The 21,054-nt window shown below is 56.2% G+C and overlaps 1 protein-coding gene across 5 annotated transcripts in view; it reads right to left on the reverse strand.

The window, feature by feature from the left end:
- Positions 1-635: 635 nt before the first annotated feature.
- Rin3 (Ras and Rab interactor 3) overlaps positions 636-21,054 on the reverse strand; it is a 107,388-nt gene continuing 86,969 nt past the window's right edge. For 4 of the 5 annotated variants that reach the window (XM_046440617.2, XM_046440619.2, XM_046440620.2 and 1 more), the window contains 3 exons: positions 11,109-11,240; positions 4,429-4,592; positions 636-1,774 (listed from right to left, as the gene is read on the reverse strand). In XM_046440617.2, the coding sequence (XP_046296573.1) occupies positions 1,454-1,774; positions 4,429-4,592; positions 11,109-11,240 (617 nt within the window). In that variant the 3' untranslated portion in view covers positions 636-1,453. The remainder of the gene's footprint in view (positions 1,775-4,428; positions 4,593-11,108; positions 11,241-21,054) is intronic. The other variant, XM_046440618.2, reaches the window with a different exon arrangement.

Raw genomic sequence — 21,054 nt, forward strand, 5'->3', positions numbered from 1 at the left:
GTTGGCGCCTGGGTTTAATAAGGCTAAGCCCAGGCTGCTGTTCCCTGATGCCCCCATTCACACTGGGGTCCCCACGAGCTCTGCTTCCTCTGCTGTTCCCAGGACCTAGAAGAGTGCCGACGTTAAGCAGGTCCCCAATGAACACCCATCTTTAATCAGTGCCAAGGACAGACAGGGACAGTACAGATCCGCTGGAGGAAGAGGAGGATAACAGACAGCTGCCAGTGGATGGGCGGACTGTCACGGGACTGTCCAGGGCTGAGGACCATGGTAGGCACTGTCTGGCTCAACCCGGGTGTCAAGAAAGGCCTCCTGTGGAGATGGGCTTGGAAGGCTCTAGAGGAGCTGATCAGGTGAGACACAGGGAATGGTGTTCCCGGGGGGCAGCAGCAACGGGGGGCGAGAGATGGTTCTGGAAGTCATCTAGAGCTGGGATGGAAAGAACCGAGGGTGGTGGGGGTGTAGAAGATGACCAGGCTGAGGGTCAGACAGGGCCAGGGCCCCGAGGGCTGCAGGCTCTGAGAACACTGCAGGTTCTGGCAGAGGGCAGGGCCTTCTGAGCCCCAACTGGGAGAGTCAGGCCGTGGCCTGGGATGGCCACAGAGCTCCCGCTTCTCCAGAGAAGGAAATGCCACTTTCATAAGGGCTTTTATTAAACTCCCCCCAGTGCCTCTTTCAACAATTGCCACAGCCCTGTGTGTCCACCAGGGAACGGGCCCTGTCAGTTTTCCCCTGGTGGAGGTGGGGCTTGTCCATGTATCTGTGGCCTGGCTTGGTGGTCCTGGTGTCTGGCTGCCTCTGGAGGGGTGCAGGTGCTATAGGGGGCTGTGGGCACTGGGAGTTGAGGGCAGGCTCTCTGGCAGGGGCAGGGGGCCTGTCCCTTCAACACACACCCTGAGAGATGCTCCTGAGATGCTGTGTGTTTCCGGAACTTCCCAGCTCCATCCTGAGTGGCAGAGGAGCAACTGGGGGCCAGGCGCTCCCTCTTCAGTCAGCCCTGGAAAAATGAGCCCTAGAAACAGCAAGGATGGGGAGGGCCGCAGGAGGCAGAGGTGACGGCCTGAGGGCTGTGCATGAGCAGGGGTGGCTTATTAGCTGCAGCTGGCTGGAGAACCTCTTCCCTCTCTGAGCCTCAGTTTCCCTTTCTGTCTAATGAAGAACATGGTCTCTCAGTGCTATGACTCCACCTCAGAAAGTGCCCTTGGCCACTGCTTCATGTTATTCTCACAATTATTTTGTGCTCTTGGGTTACCATGTTCAGTGGGTGGTACGCATGTGCACAGGTGGGCACCCGCCAGGAGTCTCCGTGTGTGCTCAGACGTGGGGGCACGTTTCTGGATGAGTGGGTGCAGCTGAGTGTGGTGGGGTGAGTGAGTGAGGCCCCAGTCCCTGTTCTCCTGTCCCACCAGTCTCAGGAAATACTGCCATGGCAAGGACCCTGGTAGCATGGGCCTCACAGGAAGTTGGGCTCCCGCACCACCAGGAAGGGCGGGTTCCCGCTGTCCCCACCACCATCCAGGGGCCGGTACACGAAGTGGAAGTCGCGCTTGGGCTCACTTCGCAGCAGATAGCCCTTGATGCGATGTGGCAGTGCCTCGTCGGCCAGCTGGAAGCAGCGCCCGTCCACCAGCACGAAGAGCCGGTGCTCCTGGGGCTGGGTCACCTCGAACTTCTCAGCGCACTGTGCACACAGTGCCTGGGCCATCGTGTCTGCCCGTGACGCCAGCGTCCGCGACTGCTGCTCAGGCTCCAGATATGACACACAGATGAAGTCCTGCGGAGTGAGACAGAGGGCATGCCAGTCACCTGCAGGGCCAAGTGGGCATCTCGTGTGGCCCCCCACCCTGGTGCTGGGAACTGGGGCCAGCAGTGAGGAGCTGGATGACTGTGGACCTATCATTGCCTTCTCTGGTCCCCAGGCTCACAGGAGCAGTTGTGAAGCCCTCCCTTACCCTGCGACTGAGCCTGCTGGGTGACCCTTCGCTCTCTGTCACTGGGCTGACTATTCTGGATCATTGAGTCATTTTTCAGTCCTGGCATTGAGGAGCCAGTGCGCCCCCTGGTGGCCCGTCTACTAGAGGCTCGCCCTCCTTCCTCCATCCACTCATCATTCCATGGCTTATCTTTCCCAGAGTTCCCCTGTGCCCAGGAACAATGCTGGAGATCAGTGTAAATAAAACTAGGGGTGCTGACCTTACTCCCAACATCCCACAACTCAGACAGACGGAACAGTTCAGGCCCTTAAGGCTGGAATTGCAGAGGCCAGGTGGGAACAGGAGGGTGGGGGGAGAAGGCCTGGGGAAAGAGGGAGGGGAGCTGGGGGAAGAACACAGGGGTTAGGACATGTGGAAAGGGCATTGTGTGAGCAAGGTTTCCAAGTACCTGGCCAGCACACTCACCACCCTCCACCAGCCCCCAGAAAGAGGACAGTGTGGCCCCTGAGTCCCATGCCTGGTTCTGAATCTTCTCCCATTTACTGTGTAACCTTGACCTACTTAAGCCTGTTTCCTCAACTGTCCACTGAGTACATCAGTCATGACACAGCTGTGAGTACTACATCAAGTCAGCCTCTCCTTCACCCAGGACCAAGCAGGTGTGAAGCGTGTGAGGCCGTGACTGCCCTCTGCTGGACAAAGTGGTAACAGCAGGCGCAGATGGCTCCACAGCAGCCATGCCATGGAGATGACAATGACCACCACAGTAGTGAATGCTTATGAGGCCCCAGGCTGGGTCAAGGGCTTCACTGCTGCTGCCACGCCCCCTCTCTTGGTGTCACAGGGCTGTCCTTGCATTGCCCAGTTAGGCCTCCTAAGGGCCCTTGCCTCCTACTGTTGACCTTGGGGCTCTGGGTGTTCATCCCCCAGGGAAAGGATTTAAGGAGTTGGGTGTCAACAAAGTGCTGGGAGGGGGCAGAGAGTGTGCGCTGCCTAGGTTCCAGAAACTAGGGCTCCTGGTATTGAGGGCTCCTGGCCTCTCTCCCAAGCTTCCCTCTTCTCAGTGGTGGGGGGTCTGTCTAATCCTCTGGATCAGCATCAGGAACCCACCGGCTGCAAATAAGAAGGAAGGAAGGGCTGGGCCAGGCTTGGACCAAGAGCATCCATATCCCCAAGCTGGTGGGTGTAGGCATGCCAGAGGGCATGGGGATAGTGGTGGGCTGGAGCTCCCACCAGCCTGGGAGAGCACGCCTCTTTCCAACTCTAAGATCAGGGATACGAGCTGAAACTGGGAGTTTACAGCACGGAAATTGACAGAAGCTAAATTCAGAGTTTTTTTTTTTTTCTTTCTCCTTCTCCTTCTTCATAGAGAGCCATTACAAGGTGCTGTTGATTAGAGGAAGGGGTAGGGACATTAGCTTGGCAGCCTACACAGGTGCTGGGTTGGCGGAGCTCATCTGCTCACAGTCAGCTTGTGTGAATAGAGAAACTAAGTCCCAGAGAGGCAGGGATTGCTCAGGGTCATGCAGAGAGCCAGCTCAGAGCTGGGTCCAGATTGAGCTTCCTGCCTCCCAGGCCTGGGCTGTATCTGTTATAGATGGGCCCTCTGGAAATCCAGGAGTGGGATTCAGGACTTGTGAGCTCTGGGAGCTGGGGTGGTGGTGTCTGCATAGCGATAGCTTGTTATAACTCTCTCCATTTTCCACATACTACAGTCTGTTCTGTCCTAGGTCCTGGGCTTGGGACCCCTGAGACATGTGAATTATGGGTGCTGCCCTCCTAGAGGTAATGGCTTCATACACAGAGGGTTACAACATGGTGGGATATGCACTGTAATGGGGGTGGCAGTGGGAAGCACAGAGGAGGGGCAAGAGGGGGCATCGGGAAAGTCTCTGGCTGTTAGAGACCCTGTGTTGTCTTGAAGGCTGGCGTGACAGCTGGAGAGGGAGGCAGCAGCCTGGGTGGAGGCTGGTCAGCCAGGAGCTGTTGGGGAGCTGTGGGTGACTGGGTTTATTGCAGCCTGGGTGTGACGGGGGGAGGATGCTGCCTGAATGTTGTCTGCATAGATGGAGAGATGGAGGGGTGGGCGTCTGGTCGGTGGGGACAGAATCGGGGAAACGGGAAGTTTGGCAGCTTCTGCATTTGTCCAGGGACCCAGGGGCAAGGCGGTAGGTCAGCTTGTGTCCCCATCTCCAGCCTTAGTGGGGCACTAAGTGCACAACAGGGGCTAGAGTCATCTCATCTGCCCCATCAGAACTCCCATGGCTGGTAGGACTTCTCTAGGCCCACCCATGTCCCTGGCCCGGAGCTGGACATACCTAGCAGGCCAGAGCTGGGGGTCCCTTCCCCTGGTGGGAGCCCCCGCTATCCCCTGAGGGCAGGACTGGCCAGACGGAGCAGGCAGTCGCTGTCACAGCCATTGAGCCAGCTGGGCGGCGAGACTGGCGTCTGGGCAGGGTCCTCCCGCCCGCTCCCATCACTCGCCCAGGCTCACCTGCACCGAGGAGCGCGAGGCCCGCGCCTTGTTGAGCGTGCGCCTCCGCTCCCAGCGGTGGATGGAGTCCTGCACCTCCACACTCAGCTGCCGGGTCACCGTGATCTTGTCGTAGTTCTTGATGTGTTCCAGGGCCCCGTAGGTGGTGGTCAGATAGTAGGAGCCTGCGGGGTCGAGGGTGCGGAGGTTGAGCTAGGACACAGGGAAGGTGGTCCAAGTTTGCCGGGCCCCGCCCACTCCTCAGGCTCCGCCCCGCCGCCGCCAGGGGGCGCCTGCCTCCTGGTCCCCAGCTTCCAAGACTGAGCTCCTGGCCACGCCCACCGCGCAGCCGGGCAAGGGCCCAAAGCCCAGCCCTGCTCAAAACGGGTCGTCATTTCCCTTCGGAATGAAACGCTTGCTTATTTTTAAAGCGGTATATTACAATGTAAAGGATGCGCAAGACACAGAAACGTGGACGCCTTTAAAGTGGGCTGGGAGTGGCTGGGAGCTTCTCCTGGATCACACACCTTCTGAGCCAGGGATGTCTTATTATTCTAAAAATAGCTTTAAAAGATGTGGGGGACACTTTAATTATTCTGTGTAGTTTTTAATGATTTAAAATAAGTAAGCATTTTGAATGAGCCAGTTGCCCATTTCTTCTTACCTTCTTAAGTCACTTCATGTGCATTCTTAATCCCTACGTTTCCTGAAGTAATGGAAGCTTCGAGATACTTCAGACCTCAAAATTTACAGACGGTTTTAAGATAAAAGACAATATTGTGCATGGATGCTTGGTTCATTGTCCTTAGCTTATTAGGGGCTTTTGGCTAAAAATGTCTGAGAAATATCAACCTTGTTGAGCCCCAGAAGGGCGGGGGGTGGGCTTGGCCAAGGTCACACAGTGATCAGGGCCCTGGAGAGGAAGGAGGTTCTCAGAACCTGTTCTCTTCGGATCTTCAGTGTTGTCACTTCCAGGAGCCGGCTTCCCTGCCTTTCATCAGACTTCTCTCCCTGGCCCCTTTTAGTGCCAAGACAGTGATTTTTGATTGTGCCAATGACCCAAATCCCATCTTCCCTAATGAACTGAGTCCCACTGTTATTTGGGGAATTATCACTGGAATGAAAATATTCATTTCCCAACTCCCAGAGTGGCACGGGCAGGAGCCCTGTTCTGGCTTCTTGGATGTGAGTGAGGCTTCCAGCGAGGCCTTTGAAAGGGACAGACTTCATCTGACATATCCCTTTGGGTTTTTGCCTATCCCCATTCCTCCTTCCTGGAATACAGAGATGAGCCTGGAGGCCCAGCAGCTGTCTTGTGATCAGAGGTGGTAGGCACAAAGACAAAGGCCCACATGCTAAGGAGAGCTGGAAAGAGCTGGCCCAGATTCCATCCTCATCAGCTGTGGAGCCTGCACTTCTTGATCAAGGTCACAGACCTCCCTCGCCCTGATTAAGCCATTATGAGTTACACTGTGAGTTACTCGCAACCCCAAGCCTCCCAACGGCCACACTGGATGGAGGAGTCCCACAACCAGTGCCGGCCAGGTCCACCCCTGGGCCAGGGAGGGTGGGGGCGCTAAAGGGGGTCTATGGCCACAGGATCACCCACCCTTTGGTGACCCTGATCAGAGAAGAGCCACGAAGCCACTCGTGTGTCTCCCTTCCTAGGTGAATGCCAAGCCTGAGTGACAAGAGATACTCCAGCCCTTGCTGTCCTGAGTCCATGTCCCTAGGTAGTACAGCCCGCTTCCCTTGGGGACACTCTGTCCAGTCCGGGAGTCAGGAAACAGGGCGTGCAGCAGTCGTCCTGTGGTCCTGGGTGAGCTCTCTCTGCCACGGTTTCCTCCTCTGCAAATCCCATAACATTGTGAAGAGTCAATGAGAGGAGCCATGTCAGGCACAGATTTAGTGACCTGCGGGCAATGCATGTGTCTCCATGACCTCGGAGTGTTCAGAGACTCCTTGCCCTTTAGCGGTCGGGGAGGAACTCCAAGCCCCTCCAGGCCTCCTGCTGGAGCGCTCCCTTCCCTGGGCGGTGAGCCATGCAGTACCTGCTGCGACCACCAGGTGGTGGCTGACACCAATGTGAGGTTTGGGGACTCTGGGATGTAACATCCCTTGGTTGGAAAAACTCAGGGTGGAGAGGGGACCTGGTCAAAGAAGTCCCTGAGGGCATTTATGGAAAGGCTTGAATTCTGGGTGGGCTCCAGCCAGTGCCTGGGTCTCTTGTCAGTCAGAGTGGTGGGAGCACTGGGGAGATGTGGAAGGGGACCGGGTCCCACCCTCCCTCCCTCATGCTTCCAGGAAGCCTCTGAGCTCTTCTGCCCTGAAGGCCTACTGCAGATGGTGGGGCCCAGTGGCTGGCCTTTGCTAAATAAATTACATCACCTGGAACAGGCCTGGAGGAACCTCCAGAGCACGTGGGTCGGCTGGCAGGCTCTCTGGGATGCAGACTGTTTGCAGGACGGCGGAGCTGGCTCCAGCCTCAGCCTGCCTTGGGCCTCTGGTCTGGATTGGCAACCCACATGTGGACACCCAGCTGCAGTGGGTGGCATTAGGAGGTGGGGCCTTTCAGAGGTGACTAGGTCACCAGGGGGAGTCCTCCTGAATCAGATTAGTGCCCTTATAAAAGAGGCCCTGAGAGCTGCCCTGTCCCTTTCACCATGCGCGGACACAGCAAGGAGGGCCATCTATGAGGAAGGGCCCTCACCAGACATGAAATCTGCCTGTCCCTTGATCTTGGACGTCAGCCTCCAGAACTGTAAGAAGCAATCTCTGTGGTTCACAGGTTGCCCAGTTAGTGGCTTTGGTCATGGCAGTCCAAAGCCACTGACGCTCAGGTACCCCGGAGAATGCTGCAGCACCCAGTCTGGCCAACACCTTCACTGTGCCGGCCAGAGGGCTTAGGTGACCTGCCCAGGTTGTCCTGCAGTCTGAGGCAGAACCGGCCCAAACTGCTCTTTGGACGTCACCCTCTTAGTTCTTTTAGGTTCAAGCCACTTAATTCCCGAGCCTGGGGCCTGGGGGGCCTGCCCCCGCCCAAGCGTCTCTGACCTCCGTGGAGCAAGCAGCACCGGAACCTGCGCCAGTGGGGGGCTTGGTCTGTCCCCTCTCCTCACCCTCTTCTAGTGCTCACAGGTGGGACCCGTCGTCTCTCCTGCTTCTCGGGGCTGAGGTGATGGGGGTCCTGGGCACCGCCGCCTAGCCGAGATGGGGGCTGGGCAGGGGGACTCAGAAGTGCCTCCCGCCTCACACTGCCCTCCTGTCCTTGGGCCCAGACACGTCCAGATGGAGGGTTGAGGCTGCTGAATGAGGGAAGGCCCTGCCCTCGCTGGAGACCCCAAGGCCAACAGCTGTGAGGCTGGGCCTGTCCTAGGTGATGTGACCTCCCACACCCTGGTTTTTTGAATGGGGCAAAGGGAGGGCCAGGGAGGCGTCTCTGCCACCGCGGCTCCTCCAGGTGCTCGTGAACTCTATGCTCTGGCCCTTAGAGCTGCCATGGTGGGTCTGCTACTGCTGTGGGTGACGAGGTGACGAGGGTTGCTAGGAGGGAGGGGCCGCGCCATGGCTGCACCGTCATCTTCGCAGACACCTTGCAGGTGCCCTGGAGACCTGCCTGCAGGGCCCGAGGTGGGCAGAGACTCTGACTACCCAGGTCTGGCAAAGGCAGGCTGCAGGTCCTCAGGAGCCTCGGGTCAGAACCTGTGGACGGTTTCAGACCTTCATGGAGGATGTGGACTCTGCTGGGCCTCAGAAGTGCCCAAAGTGCCCAGAACAGAGCAGACCTCCTGCCTGAGCTGCCTCGGGCTCCCCACCAACCCGCTGGGCTCCTGGGAACAGGGACAAAGAGCCCTGGAGGCCTCAGCAGGACTGGGGAGGGAGAAGCAGGTCCACAGCGAGGATTGAAGCCAAGGGGCTTCCTGCTGTCCCTGCTCGGCATGACTCCTGGCCTGGAGCCCGGTTTGGCCACAAGGATTCAGGATGAGGACAGAGCAGGACTCATGGTGGCCACCACTGCCAAAGAGCCAGCCACCCAGACATCTGCCCGGAGCCCCAGGGCCCCCTCTGCCTTCACCCTGCAGTGACCTCCAGGGACATTGTCTCAGAAGTCCCACCCCCGCAGGGTCTGGGCCCTTCCTTCCACAGGACTTTATGATTTCTCCTGAGGCGGTCAGCAGCACGTGGCTGCTGTGGGAGATTTAGAGAACGGAAAAAATGTGAAGAGGAGCTGCCACGGGCTCTGCACTCAGGGCTTTCCTGGGTCACCGTGTCCCTCCCCCCAGCCCCTCTGTCCCCCAGCCACTCCATCAGCCTCTCCTCAGCGTTTGTCACGTGGGATTGGGTGTGAAGTCATCTTGTTTGCTCATTGGTTTAACCTGTTTGAGGTTTGATTCCTCCCCTGGAAGGAAACTGTGAGAAACCCCACACAGAGGCAGAAGCCTGACACCACCTGCTGAGTGAATGAGTCACTGGCTCCAGCCCAGGGACCTTAGTAAGAGTCTTAGCACTTTTCTTGTTGATGTATAAGAGTCTTTTACATATAGAGGCTGTTAAGTCTTGGTTTACTGATTTGTAGGGACACTTTCTCCTGGTTTATTGTTATCTTCTACTTAGGGTCATTTTTGACATGTAAGAGTTTTGACCTCTAGGGCTTACATGTAGGGCAGCCCCAAGACCATGGTGAAGGTTCCTGCTGAAAGCCCCACGCAGGCTGCTGTTCCTCGTAGGGGCAAGTCCTAGGAATGGGGTGCTCCGGGTTTGAGGAAGAAGGCTGCCTGGGCTCACGGTCCCTGACCCTTCTGCCTCCCCCACCCTGCCATTCTTTCCCTCAAGTTGTGGGGCCTGTGGGGACAGGTCAGTGTTGCCTGGAGCCCCCTCCCATCTCCTCAGCCTGTAGTGCTTCCATGTGCTTGCTTGGGGGTGCTGAACCCTAAGAGGATGACCTGAGGAGGCGGAGGTCCCCAGGTGTAGGCTGAATGAAGTGTTCACTCATTCTTGAGAGCCTATCAGCCTGTCCTGCCCGGCACTGAAGTCCAGCCTGGCATGAATGACTGGATGGGCAAATGGCTGCGTGAATGGATGAGTTGATGGATGGATGGGGGGATGGATGGATGGATGGGTGGGTGATTGGATGGGTAGATGAATGGATTGGAGGATGGATGAGTTGATGGATGGATAAGCTGATAGATGGGTGAATGGATGGATGAGTGATTGGATGGGTAGATAAATGGATGGGTAGATGGATGGACAGATGGATGGATGGATGGATGATTGGATGGGTGGATGGATGGATGAGCAGATGGATGATTGGATGGGTGGATGGATGGATGAGCTGATGGATGGATGGATGGATGAGCGGATGGATGATTGGATGGGTGGATGGATGGATGAGCTGATGGATGGATGGATGGATGATTGGATGGGTAGATGGATGGATGGGTAGATGGATGGATGGATGGATGATTGGATGGATGGATGGATGGATGGGTAGATGGATGGATGGATGGATGATTGGATGGATGGATGGATGGATGGATGGGTAGATGGATGGGTGGGTGGATGGATGGATGAGCTGATAGATGGATGAGTTGATGGATAGATGGATGAATGGGTGATTGGATGGGTGGATGTGTAGTGGATGAGTTGAATGGATGGATGAATGGATAGATGGAAGATTGGATGAATGGATGGATGGATGGAAGACTGGATGGATGGATGAGCTGATGGATGGATGGATGGTGGGTGGATGGATGAACTAAAGAAAATTTGGCTCCTTCTGAGCTCCTAGACCTCATGTATGTATGTATGACAAGTTGCCCCACCTGCAGAAAACATTTAACTAAAGAGGAAATTAGCTGCAGAGACACCAGAGCCATAAGCCACAGTTACATATGACAGTAAAGCTCACAGCTCCCCTGATCTTTCAAGAACTCACAGACTTGGGGAAAAGGGAATTACTGGAGACTGAGATGGAGCAAATAATGTTCCATGCATGTATGATGATGTCAAAATGAACCCCACTATTATGCATGATTATAATAAAAACACTTAAAATAGAACTCACAGAACCACTCACATGAAACTGTCACCCCAGAAACATGCTAAAAATGCAAATAGATGCAAAAGAGAGTCAGCTAATCTCAAGAACCACAAAGCCCAAAGGGGACACTGGGAGCCTGGGAGTCTTGCTCAATTCTTTGTGGCTCATGTCTCAGAGGACAGGTCGGGGCTCCCTCGGAGCTGGTATGGGGCCATCTGCCCTTCAAGGGATTCTTGGTGGCAGGGTGGCTGAGGCTGTGGGCGGGAGGAAGTGGAGGGAAGGAGGCTAGGGGAAGGGAGGCTGGGGGTGGGTGCAGCTAACCACACCCCCCCTCGTCCTACTGGGGAGAGGGGCCTTGCCACCTCAGCAACCTCCCCCACCAACAGAGGTCCTGAGCAGGGCTGGGTGAGCAGGGCCGGGGGTCCCTGGGGCACTCAAGGAACTGACCACTCCCTGTCAGACTCCTCACGTGGACACTGTCCATCACGTCTCATCTCCTACGCTGCCACGGCTCTTCCCTCTGGGAGGAACGCCTTCCCATCTTTATCTGCTGAGCCCTGTTCTCCTCCAGTGCTTGGCTCAGGCATCACCTCCTCCGGGAAGCGCTCCCTGACTGCTGTGCCATCTGGCCTGGGGTGTGGGGGGCCGGGGGTCGACTCACCCTCCCCCAGCTGCAGGGCGGGGTCCATGAGCTCCATCATGTACTCCACGCTGAGCAGCATCTCGGTCAGGTTGCTGCGGGCCAGCACGTACATGAGCACTGGGAGGAAGTCGTCGGCCCCGTAGGGCTTCCCTGGGGGGCCAAGAAGGAATCTGTGAGACCCAGGCGCCCCTGGGAGCTGCTCCCTGCTGGGGTGGGGGGTTGTGGTTTGCTGGTGGGGTGGTCACCCCTGCAGAGGAACATGCCCACTCTTTGTCCCTGGGATCAGCCTCCTCGGGAGGTCCTGAGGCCCAGGGCAGGTCTGGGAATAGGGAAGTGAGAAAGTGCTCTTGTCAGGGGTGAGAAAGAACCCAGCCCCTTCCCCTTTCTCAGCTCCCCCACATGGCCACCACGTCCTTGCTTGGCCACCAAAATCACATCACACTTATTCACAGACCCACCCAAGGGCAGCTGTCTGCCTCACACCGAAGACTTCTGGGAAGGTCCCTGTCCCCGCTAACCATGCATCTCCCTCCCGATCTGCAAACCAGGAACCTCCCTCAGCCAGAGGCCTCAGCCAGGATCTCACCTTCACCATCACCCCGAGCTTCCACCTTTCCTGAGGCGGGGTGTTCCTGCAAACCCGGACAGCAACGAAGCGCCCCTGTTGCCTTTGGGTCCCTGGGGCTCAGAGAATCCCAATAGCAAGGGATCCCTCGCAAGGCAGGTGGAAGGTCCCCAGTAAGGGACAGAGGCAGAAAGGGGGGTGTAAGCTGGGACCAAAAGGGGCCGCCCCAATTTGCCCCTGAGCTGGCTCTGAGACCCTCCTTTGGCAACCCAAAACTGGAGTTTGGACGTGAATTCACCTGGGGACAGGATGCCCCTGGTGTCCAGCCTGCCCCTGGAGCGCACCTGGGGATTGATGCTTGGCAGCGAGGCTCTGCACTCACTGTGGACACAGCCGTGCTGGTCCCCCGTCCCGCTTCCCACTTCCTCCAACAAAAGGAGGTCAAGGCCCAGGCCTGGGCTCAGCCAGAGGCCACAGGGTGGTGTGTGACCCCAGAAAGGTCTTCGGCGGTGCTGTGCCTCCTAGGTTTTGGGGAGACTAATAAACAACCTGAACACTTTCTAAACAATTTCTAGTTCTTTCAAAAGATTTATTTCCACTTGACACGTTTTGCAAAGGATTTAGGTGACCATTGGGGAAATACAACTTATGACATGAAAATTAAAATAAAAATGTAAACATCAAGACTAATATAAATTATGAAAGGAATCCCAGGAAAAATCAAAACCCAAATAAACAAGAACCTGTGCAGTGGCTTCTTTAGAATTCCAAACCTGGCTTTGAGTTTCCTAGTGGCCAGAGTGAGGAGGGAAACCTCATCTGTTCTGTTTTTCTCATTGCTCAAGAGGAGATAGAGCTGAGACTCGGGGGAACCCAATTATTGTTCTAACCCTTAGCTCTAAAATAAAAATTTCACATGGGGCTTCATTTGGGGGACATGAGCCGTGATTGGCAAGTCCCTGCAGCACACAAGGAGACATTTCACAGGGATCTCATGTTCAGAGCAAGCACTTCTGGGAAGCGGAGTAAATTTCACAGTTGCTGATGCTTGTTCATATCTGTTCCTCACAACAATGATATAAAGTAGGTGTTGTTTGCCTCCTTAAGGAGAAGACTTCAGAGAGCTCCAGTGACTGTCCCTTGGCCCTCCCTAGAGTTCTGAGTGTAAAGGGCTGGCCTCTGGCCTTGGGTCTGGGTTCGAATTCCACCTGTACCACTCACTAGTGGTGGGCCAGGGAAAGTTCCTTGGCAGAGAGGTTGGGATTCGGTGCCCAGAGAGTACCATGGTCCAAGTTGACTTGGTGGCCTGGGCCAAAGTGGCCTCTCATAATTTGAACCAAGTAGAAAAAGTTAATGAATGATCTACAATTTAACAAAACAGAACACTGAGTGCAAAATCCTGTGTCTCCGACTCGTCCGCACACTGTCACCCACCCCCATAAAGTCACGTGCGTGCCCTGGAAGCCACTGGCTGACTAGAAATGACTGTTCCTGTGGCACAACACGTACAACTGCCCGTGTTTATTTAAAAGTTGATATGTTGTTGTTCATTGTGGATTTTTTTTTTTTTTGCATTAAGTTTTATGTTTTAAAATAATTGCATTAAGGGTTGGGGGCGCAGTCAGGGGTAGGGCGCTTGCCTAGCACGCATAAGGCCCCGGGTTCCCTTCCAGCACCCACACTCATACACAAAAAGGGTAAAATATTGCATTGAAATATGACTTATCTTGCCATATGACCCCAAAATTCCATTCTTAGTTACATACCTGACAGAAATGAAAACATTATTTTTCCACCCAATGACTTGTACACAAAATCCCACAGCAGCATTATTTATAATAGCCCCAAAGGGCAGATGGCCCGGGCGTTCAGTGCTGGTTGATGAACTGATCTCATGTGGTGCAGCTGTCCAGTGGACACCACTTGGAAATAGAAAGGAACCAAATAATGGTCCATGCTAGGATTCGAAGACCTCGACAGATCGACAGAGACAGAAAGTAGATTTGTGGTTTCCAGGGGGCCGGGCTGGGGGAGGCCGGAAGGGAGAGTGACCACTGATGGGTACACGTCAGTGGTCTTGGTCACATGACCTCAGGCAGACACCAAAAACCACTGCCCTGTTTTAAAACACCTGTGTATACGCACACACACATAAAGTGCATCCTGACTGCTGAGCTTTTGGGGGACCCTTACAGTCTGTACCTAAGGGGAGAATCTCAGCCCCTTCACCGGAATCCTGGCCTAGTGGGAGGGGCCCAGGGCAGAAGCTGGCAGGACCAGCACTTGGTGCCTGGCAGCCATTATGAGGGGTGCTGGTGTGGGGCCCTGTGGTCCTGCCTTCAAGGCCTTTCTAAGTCTCAAGCCAGGGACTGTGACATCGGGGTCATGGACGACTGACCAAGGAGGGCTTTGTGCTCCTCGTCGCTCAGTCCTGCTCAGGCTGGCCGGAGAGCTGGTGATTCGGCTGTTCCCTTCCTCCTGGACCACCCAGGCTTAAATGGGACAGGTCGACCCCGAAATAAAGACTACATTTCCCAGCTTCCCTTGCAGCTAGGTGCAACCGTACACCTAGGTTCTAGCTAAAGGGGTCGTGAGGGAGGTGGCGCATTCAACTTCCAGGTCATGTCCTTAAGTGGGAGGAGCCTGTGGATGGAGAGAAGCCGGGAGGATGGTGGAGTAGCAAGGTAGAAGGAGCCTGGGTCCCTGGGGATGGTGTAGGGGACCTGAACACCTGCATGGGTGCTTGAGAGGGAGTGAAGGTCTGTTTAAATCCTGGGGGTGTGTCTGTGTAGCCAGTGGCCCAAGCTTCAGCCCAGCTTCTACAGGATGTGAGCTGTAAACATCCGTGGACAGTGTCCCCCGGGGCTGGGTCACACCCCAGGAGCCCACCGCACTGCTCAGCGGGTTCAGGGTGGACAGGAGCATCTCCACGCCTCCCCTCAGCAGGCAGGGCCCGGCCAGCACACCCACTGCCAGGTCCTCCAGAGCACACCATGCAGTGCCGGCCAGGAGCCGCGGACGGCCTGCCCAGCGAGTGTGGCCGTGCTCGCCACGGACCCAGTCTGGTTTTCCAGAGGACAGTGTGTTGCCGCAGCCTTCCTGACCACGCTTTTCCTACATCTGCAAAATGGAGCCAGCATCACGGGCCCTGGTGGCGCTTAGGTTGAATACAATCAGAAAAAGAATGGGAAAGTGCGTCAGAACCCGTGAAGTGCTGCCCAAAGGGGACGTCTGTGATCTGCTCCCTCAGTGGGCTCGGTTTTCTCACCTGTAAGATGCACAGGCTGAAGGTGTTGGCTGTGCGCAGCACTGGAAAGCAGCCAGACAGACCTGGGGCACAAGTCCCAGGACACAGCTTCCAGCTTCCAGCTGTGTGGCCTTGGCCTAATTGCTTTACCTCTCTGAGCCTGCATTTCTAGTCCTAGGTGAACTGACACAGAGAACATGACCATCCTGTGGGGTTTTGGTGAGGATTCTATAGCAGGCTGTTCATGGGGTGTTCCCGCCCTGCTCCCATGGAAACGTCTGCTAGAGGGGAACATTGGTTCCTCTAGCTCTGTGTTCCAGCCCTGGCTTCTTCCAGGCCTCTGTGGCCTCCCAACCCGCAGAGTCAGTTTTGGGGAGACTTCCTGTCTCCTTTATGAGCCTGAGGCATGACTGAGGAGCTCCTGGGGAAAGACAATTTTGTGCCTGGGTTTATTTGGTCACTAGCCGTGTGCAGATCTTGTTTCTGTTTTGAGTTACGAGTTGGGGGACGAGGCGCGTGCGATGGTGCAGCCGTGACAGTCTGAGCCTTTAAGAACTTTCCATGACCAGGCAAGTGACTTTGCTGGTTCTCAGCCAGGTGATTTTGCCCTCTAGGGGACACCTGGCAAGCCACCTCTTGGCTTCCAGGTCAGGGATGTTGAGAAACGTCCTCCAACACACAGGACAGCCACGTAACAGAGAGTTATCCCGCCCCAAGTCTCACAGTGTCCGGGGTGAGAAGCCCTGCCCGGGGGTGGGACTTTCAGCCCCAGGATGGTCCAACTAAGGCCCAGGGACAGACAGGCCTAGGGACAGAGAGGCCCCAGGACTAGGGACTTGAAGTCCCAGGGCTGGGGACAGAGCGGCTGGGCCATGTGGTACCATGGAGACAGGTGGGGAGGGAGTCTCTCAAGACTGGCTGTGTGCCTCCGGAGACAGAAAGTCCTTGGCCCTCACCTGCTCTCCACATAGTCCTTGAGGACTCCTGCTCAACTCCTGCAGGGCCTTGGGCCGGTGTCCTTGTTTCTGCCCAGGGTGTTCGGCTGCCCACTGTGGGGGACACCCCCATCCCACATCTGTCCCTCCAGTTACCCACGAGCACTGCACCCCATCTCCCCCATGCCCACAGCCTGCCCAGCACGTGAAGGAATAGCAGAGGGTCAGTGTGTGAATGAATGCCGAGCTCCCAGCAGGACCCCAGAGCTGACTTGGACGGGCCTCTGTAGGGCCGGGGGTCCCTCCCTCACCAGCGGCCATGCCAAGGTGTGCACCATCTTGTGCTCTCCAAGAGCAGCCCTTCCTGGACCTCCCATGCCCATCAAGGAGCCCGCTTCCCTCTCAGTCCCCAGACGCAAAGCTGGGTGGCCTGCCTCTTCCTCGGGGGTCCTCTGTCCCTACTCGTCCTGCCCAAGGTTAGGGTCACCGTCACAGATACTGGGGTCTGCTGTGGACCTTCCACAGTGCTGTGCTGGGAGACCTTCACAGTTGGCTTTTAGAAGAAAAAACAACCCCTGGCCGGCCGTGTTTGCCAATCTCCATCATGTAACTGTTTCCACAATGGCCAGTTTCAAGGTACCACCTTGAACATGGATGAAGGAGAAGCACACAGTTAGCTCCCATAAATTGGTACGGTCCATTCCTGCCTACCAGTGGCCTCAGGGTCACAGGGCCAACCTCCCCACCAGAGAGCTGAGGCTCAGAGCTGGCCAGGTTTGCTCAGAGCCCCAAGCTGGTCCCTGGTGGAGCTGGACTAGAATCTGGGTCTCCCCCTCTGATGTAGGAGGGTGACGTCCACACGGCCCCTAGGACCTTGTAGACTCTGGACCAACACAAGCTTCAAGCACAGTTGAAGCGCACTGGCTCGAGCCCACCCCCAGGGAGCAGCCGGGGCTTCTAGGAAGCCTGGAGCCCAAGGCTCAGGGCTTGGCCGACCCGTGCACAGCGGGTCCTCAGCCAGCACCCCGGGATGCTGGGGCAGGTTGAGGGAAAATTCTCCTGTGATCTGAACATCTGCGTCTGTGGATCTGGGCTCACGCCTGCCTGGCTGTGCATCTGAAACCCTGCCGGCTGCAGTCTGCATTTCCTGGTGTTTCTGCTTTCTTTTTTGCCACATTCCATCTGGTCGCCAGCTGTAGGCCTGGGGATCACGCTGGGAAGAGCTGTCTGGCCCCTCTGCAGGTCTCACGGGCTGGGAGATATTGGAGAAGGAAAGCGCTCTTGCAGATAAGTTTGAGGTGGAGAGCGCTCACCTGGGTCACGCAGACCGTGAGGATTAGAGGCCCTGACTGTGCCAGCGGATGTGGTAGGTGACCGAGGGTCTCTCACCAAGCCACCTGGAGCCTCAGTTTCCCCATCTGAAAACTGGCACATAATAATACACTCAGGGCATCATATAGAGCCTTAGAGCATCAGCTGAGAGGATGAAATAAGGTCTGGTCTCTTGGAAAGCATTATCTAAAGAAGCGTTAGCAAATGCTTTCTGTAAAGGGCCAGATAAATATTTTTAGTTTTGCCCAGCACACAGTCTCTGTCCCAATTGTTAAAATGGAGCTGATGTCACATAAACAGCCCTAGAAACTGTGTAAATGAACACATGTGGCTGTTTTTCAATAAAAATGTGTTTATAAAGTCAGAGGCGGGACAGAGTGAGCAGACCCCTGCTCTAGAGGAGAGGGTCTATTGGCTTGGGCTAACCAGCTCTGCCCCTGGTTTTGCTGAAGGCTCCCACTGAACGCAGGTGGCTGATGCAACAGTCCTGGGGCTGCACCAGGTGCAGGACTGAGCTGCTTTGACCTTTGCCCTGCACCATGCTTCCAGCTTAAAGCAATTCCCTTCCTCCCAGAAGTCTTCCCTAAGACCCCCACCCGTGAGGCTTCATGCCCTTAGGGTGGGTTTCCTGAGTCCTGTCAGTGTGGAGTGGAAAAATAATTAGCAGACATTGACTCTGAGAGGCCTCCTCGTGCCCAGAGAGCAACTCCACGAGCCCAGAGCCCTCGCCCTGTTTTGTTCCTCGTGGTTTCTCATCTGATGATGCTTTGAGTTTTCATTATCTGTTGACTCTTTGTATCCCCTGCAGAATGTCATCATTACTCAGTGGGACAGTGCCTTGCTCAGAGTTTATAACCAATGCCTTGGCCGTGCCTGGCCTGGTGCCCCACGGCGGGTATTTAATATGTGTGTTTGCTAAATGAATGAATGAACATAAGTTATCACCCCACACGATCGCTGATTGTTTACTGCTCTGTTTTTTGCATAAATTGGGACCGTCCTCAAGACGGGTCTAGGTCTTCCTGGGTTTTGCTGTTAGCATCTGTATCAACCATTGCTTGTTGAACTGTGGAGAATGAATTTATCTGATGAAAACATCGATGGTAAAACACAGTGTCTGGCACAGGGGGTTTTAAACTCACTCCTGCCCTGAAGGGCCTGTGTTAGCGGCCACCTTGTGCACAGCTCGGCTTCTCTGGTGGGCCCAGGGTGGGGGCAGCAGGGCTGATCTGCTTTCTTCCTCTTGACTCCCAACTATGTCTGTGACCTCCAGACAGTCTTCCAGAGCCAGTGTGAAAGCTGTGGGTCTGGTCTGAACCCACAGTGCCAAAGTGCCTGCAGCCCCTCCCTCCTGCTCAGCGCCCTGCCTGCCCGACGGCTGCTCAGACGCTGGTTCAGTCTATGTTCTGCTCTGTGCACGCGGCATCCCTGAGGCCGTCACCCGACCCTTCTCTGGAGAGACCAGTCCGCCAGCCGGGCAGCCAAACTCGGTCTGCGGTGTGGGTCTGCCTTTTCAGAGGTCATCTCTGACTCTTGGGCACCCTGAGGAGACCAGCCAGGGAGGCAGTGGCTGAGCTTAGGACCACGGTCCAAGTCCCTTGTCCACCACTCAGCTGTGACCCTAAGCGTGCCACTCTGCCTCCCTGAGCCTCAGTTTTCTTGACTCTAAACTGGGGGTGATAATAGGGTCTCCCCCCACGAGGTGGCAGAGAGGCAAGTGCTCGGCATGGTGCCTGCTGCGTCATTGGGGTGAGACCTTTGACCCAACTGTCATCAAAGATGGGAACATGAGGTGTCCCATGACCCTCAGGATGTGACATCAGACTGGACTCTGTGAGGAAGGAAAGTGGGGTTGGGAGTCTCTTCCAGGCCTGTGCTCTCTCCTTACGTGGACCACAATGCCCAGGGGGACCGAGACGCCTCCCTGAGCTACCATAGGGAACATCCTTCCTCTCTGGGAGCAGCCTGGTCGGGAGCCGGGGTGTCCTTGGCGATCATCCACCTGCCTGGTATGTCCCCTCAAAATGCCTGGGAAGAAAGGCTTCCAAACACTTGGCCCACCTTTCAACAGTAAGCACTTGTCATCTCCATGTTAATGCTGAGTCCCCACCCCCCTCTTCACAGCCCTCTGGAGTCCCCATCAAGTCCCTGAGCCGTGCACTGCCCCGACCTGAACCAGCTGCAGACTCTGGGCTCCTGGTCTCTGCCGGGTGGTGGGTATCTTGGGGTATAGGCTCCGCTGGCCTCACGTCCACCACCCAGCTCGGGGCACTCCGTGTCCCCTAGGGTCAGAGCCAGGTCACACCTCCAGGCTCCTGTGGCATCAGGTTCCTGAGGGAACCACAGGGCAGCTTTGGGGCCTTCCACAGCCTCTCAGAGTCTCCTGCTCTCCGTCCTCCTCGGACGGGGCGGGCACCGCCTCTCTCCCACCCACCTTCAAGGGGGCTTCCTGGGCTTGGGACCCCTTCTCTCCCAATGGCAGGGCTGGCTTTCAATGCCTGGCGAGGACGTCCCAGGCTGGGAACGACTTGCTAGTCAATGTGACAGAAGAGATAAATCTAGAGACCTACCACTCTCTCCACGCTCTTGAGGCCCCCAGGAACGGGGTGTGCTCCTGGGTGGGAGGGTGTGCTCCTGGGTGGGAGGGTGGGCTGAGAGGACCCAGAGTCATTGCCCTGGTGGCTTCCCACCCTGCTGGGCCCAGGCCCTAATCCCGCTGCAGTGGAAAAGGGACTTGGTTTTGATTCTCAAACTTGGGGTTCGGTTCCAGGCTGGCTTGAAGGGAGGTGACTCTAGGTGTGGATCCTGGCCCACCAGCATTAAGGGCGTGACAGCAGCCACCTTCCAGGAGGACAGGGTGGCCACTTAACTCAGAGCTCCAGGCTCCAAGTTCCCCTCCGCCCACTGTCCCAGCAGGTCCCACCAGCAGCCAGGCCCTGTTTGATTCTTGGCAAGTGGCATCCAGCCTCCAGGGAAGTGGGGCAGGCTGGAGGGAGGGCACCCTCCGGGAGGCCGTGCTGGGGCCGGTGGGGACAGGGCCGGCAGAGGGGTGTGAGTGGAGTGCCCGGGGCCTGGACTTAAGATATCCAAATGTCAAAGTCTCAGGAGGAGTCAGCTCTATGTGGCGGAGGGCGCAGGACCTCAACCCAATCGAGGGAAACATCTGCAGGCGCCTAGGCTCTGCCTCAAGGACAGAGGTGGGGGCAGGGAAGGAAGCCTGCATTTCAATCTCAAAAAACGCCAAGGTCCTAAAACACCAAGAACAGGCCGTGGAAATAGCCGGCATTAAAGGAGGCCAGACACAGGCACCCAGCAAACGCAGCACCTGGCTGGTCTGTCACTGCGTCCCGAACCGGAAAGGCCAGAAAGGACCTCGCAGAGCCAGGTGACAACTTGGTGCTTCAGATAAAGCACCATGGATGAAAACTACTGAAGTGGAAAACGCCACAGTGGTCACCCGCGGGGGTCTCGCCGCCTCTGAGACAGACGTTCCATGACACCCAGCAGAGCACCCAGGGGTACGGCCCCAGGCGGTGTCACTTCCCCCTGTGATTCAGGAAAGGTCAGGTTTGCACAGAGGTGGGCAGGGGTGGGGGAAGCTGTGGGTGAGGAGGTGATTCCCAGGGACGGAAGGTGTTCCTCTTTCCACGAGTTATTTACATTCTTGCAGAGCTTGAAGTTTGAAAATATTTCCAAATGAAAGGTTAAAAAAAAAAAGCCTCAGAACTATTCATTTCAGACAAAACCCCACGCGTGTAAAACAGGCCCCAGCAGAGCTGTCTGCGGTGAGGCCGGCCTGGGGCCCAGCTGTCTGTGTCCCTTAGGTGGCCTCCCTGGGGTGCCTTGTGGGGCCTGGCTTGGAAACCACGAAGCAGTTCCCCTCCA

Source organism: Marmota monax, unplaced genomic scaffold, assembly GCF_021218885.2.
Source record: "Marmota monax isolate L192 unplaced genomic scaffold, Marmota_monax_Labrador192_F-V1.1 WCK01_AAM20220418_F8-fsc00017, whole genome shotgun sequence".
Lineage (NCBI taxonomy): Eukaryota > Metazoa > Chordata > Mammalia > Rodentia > Sciuridae > Marmota > Marmota monax.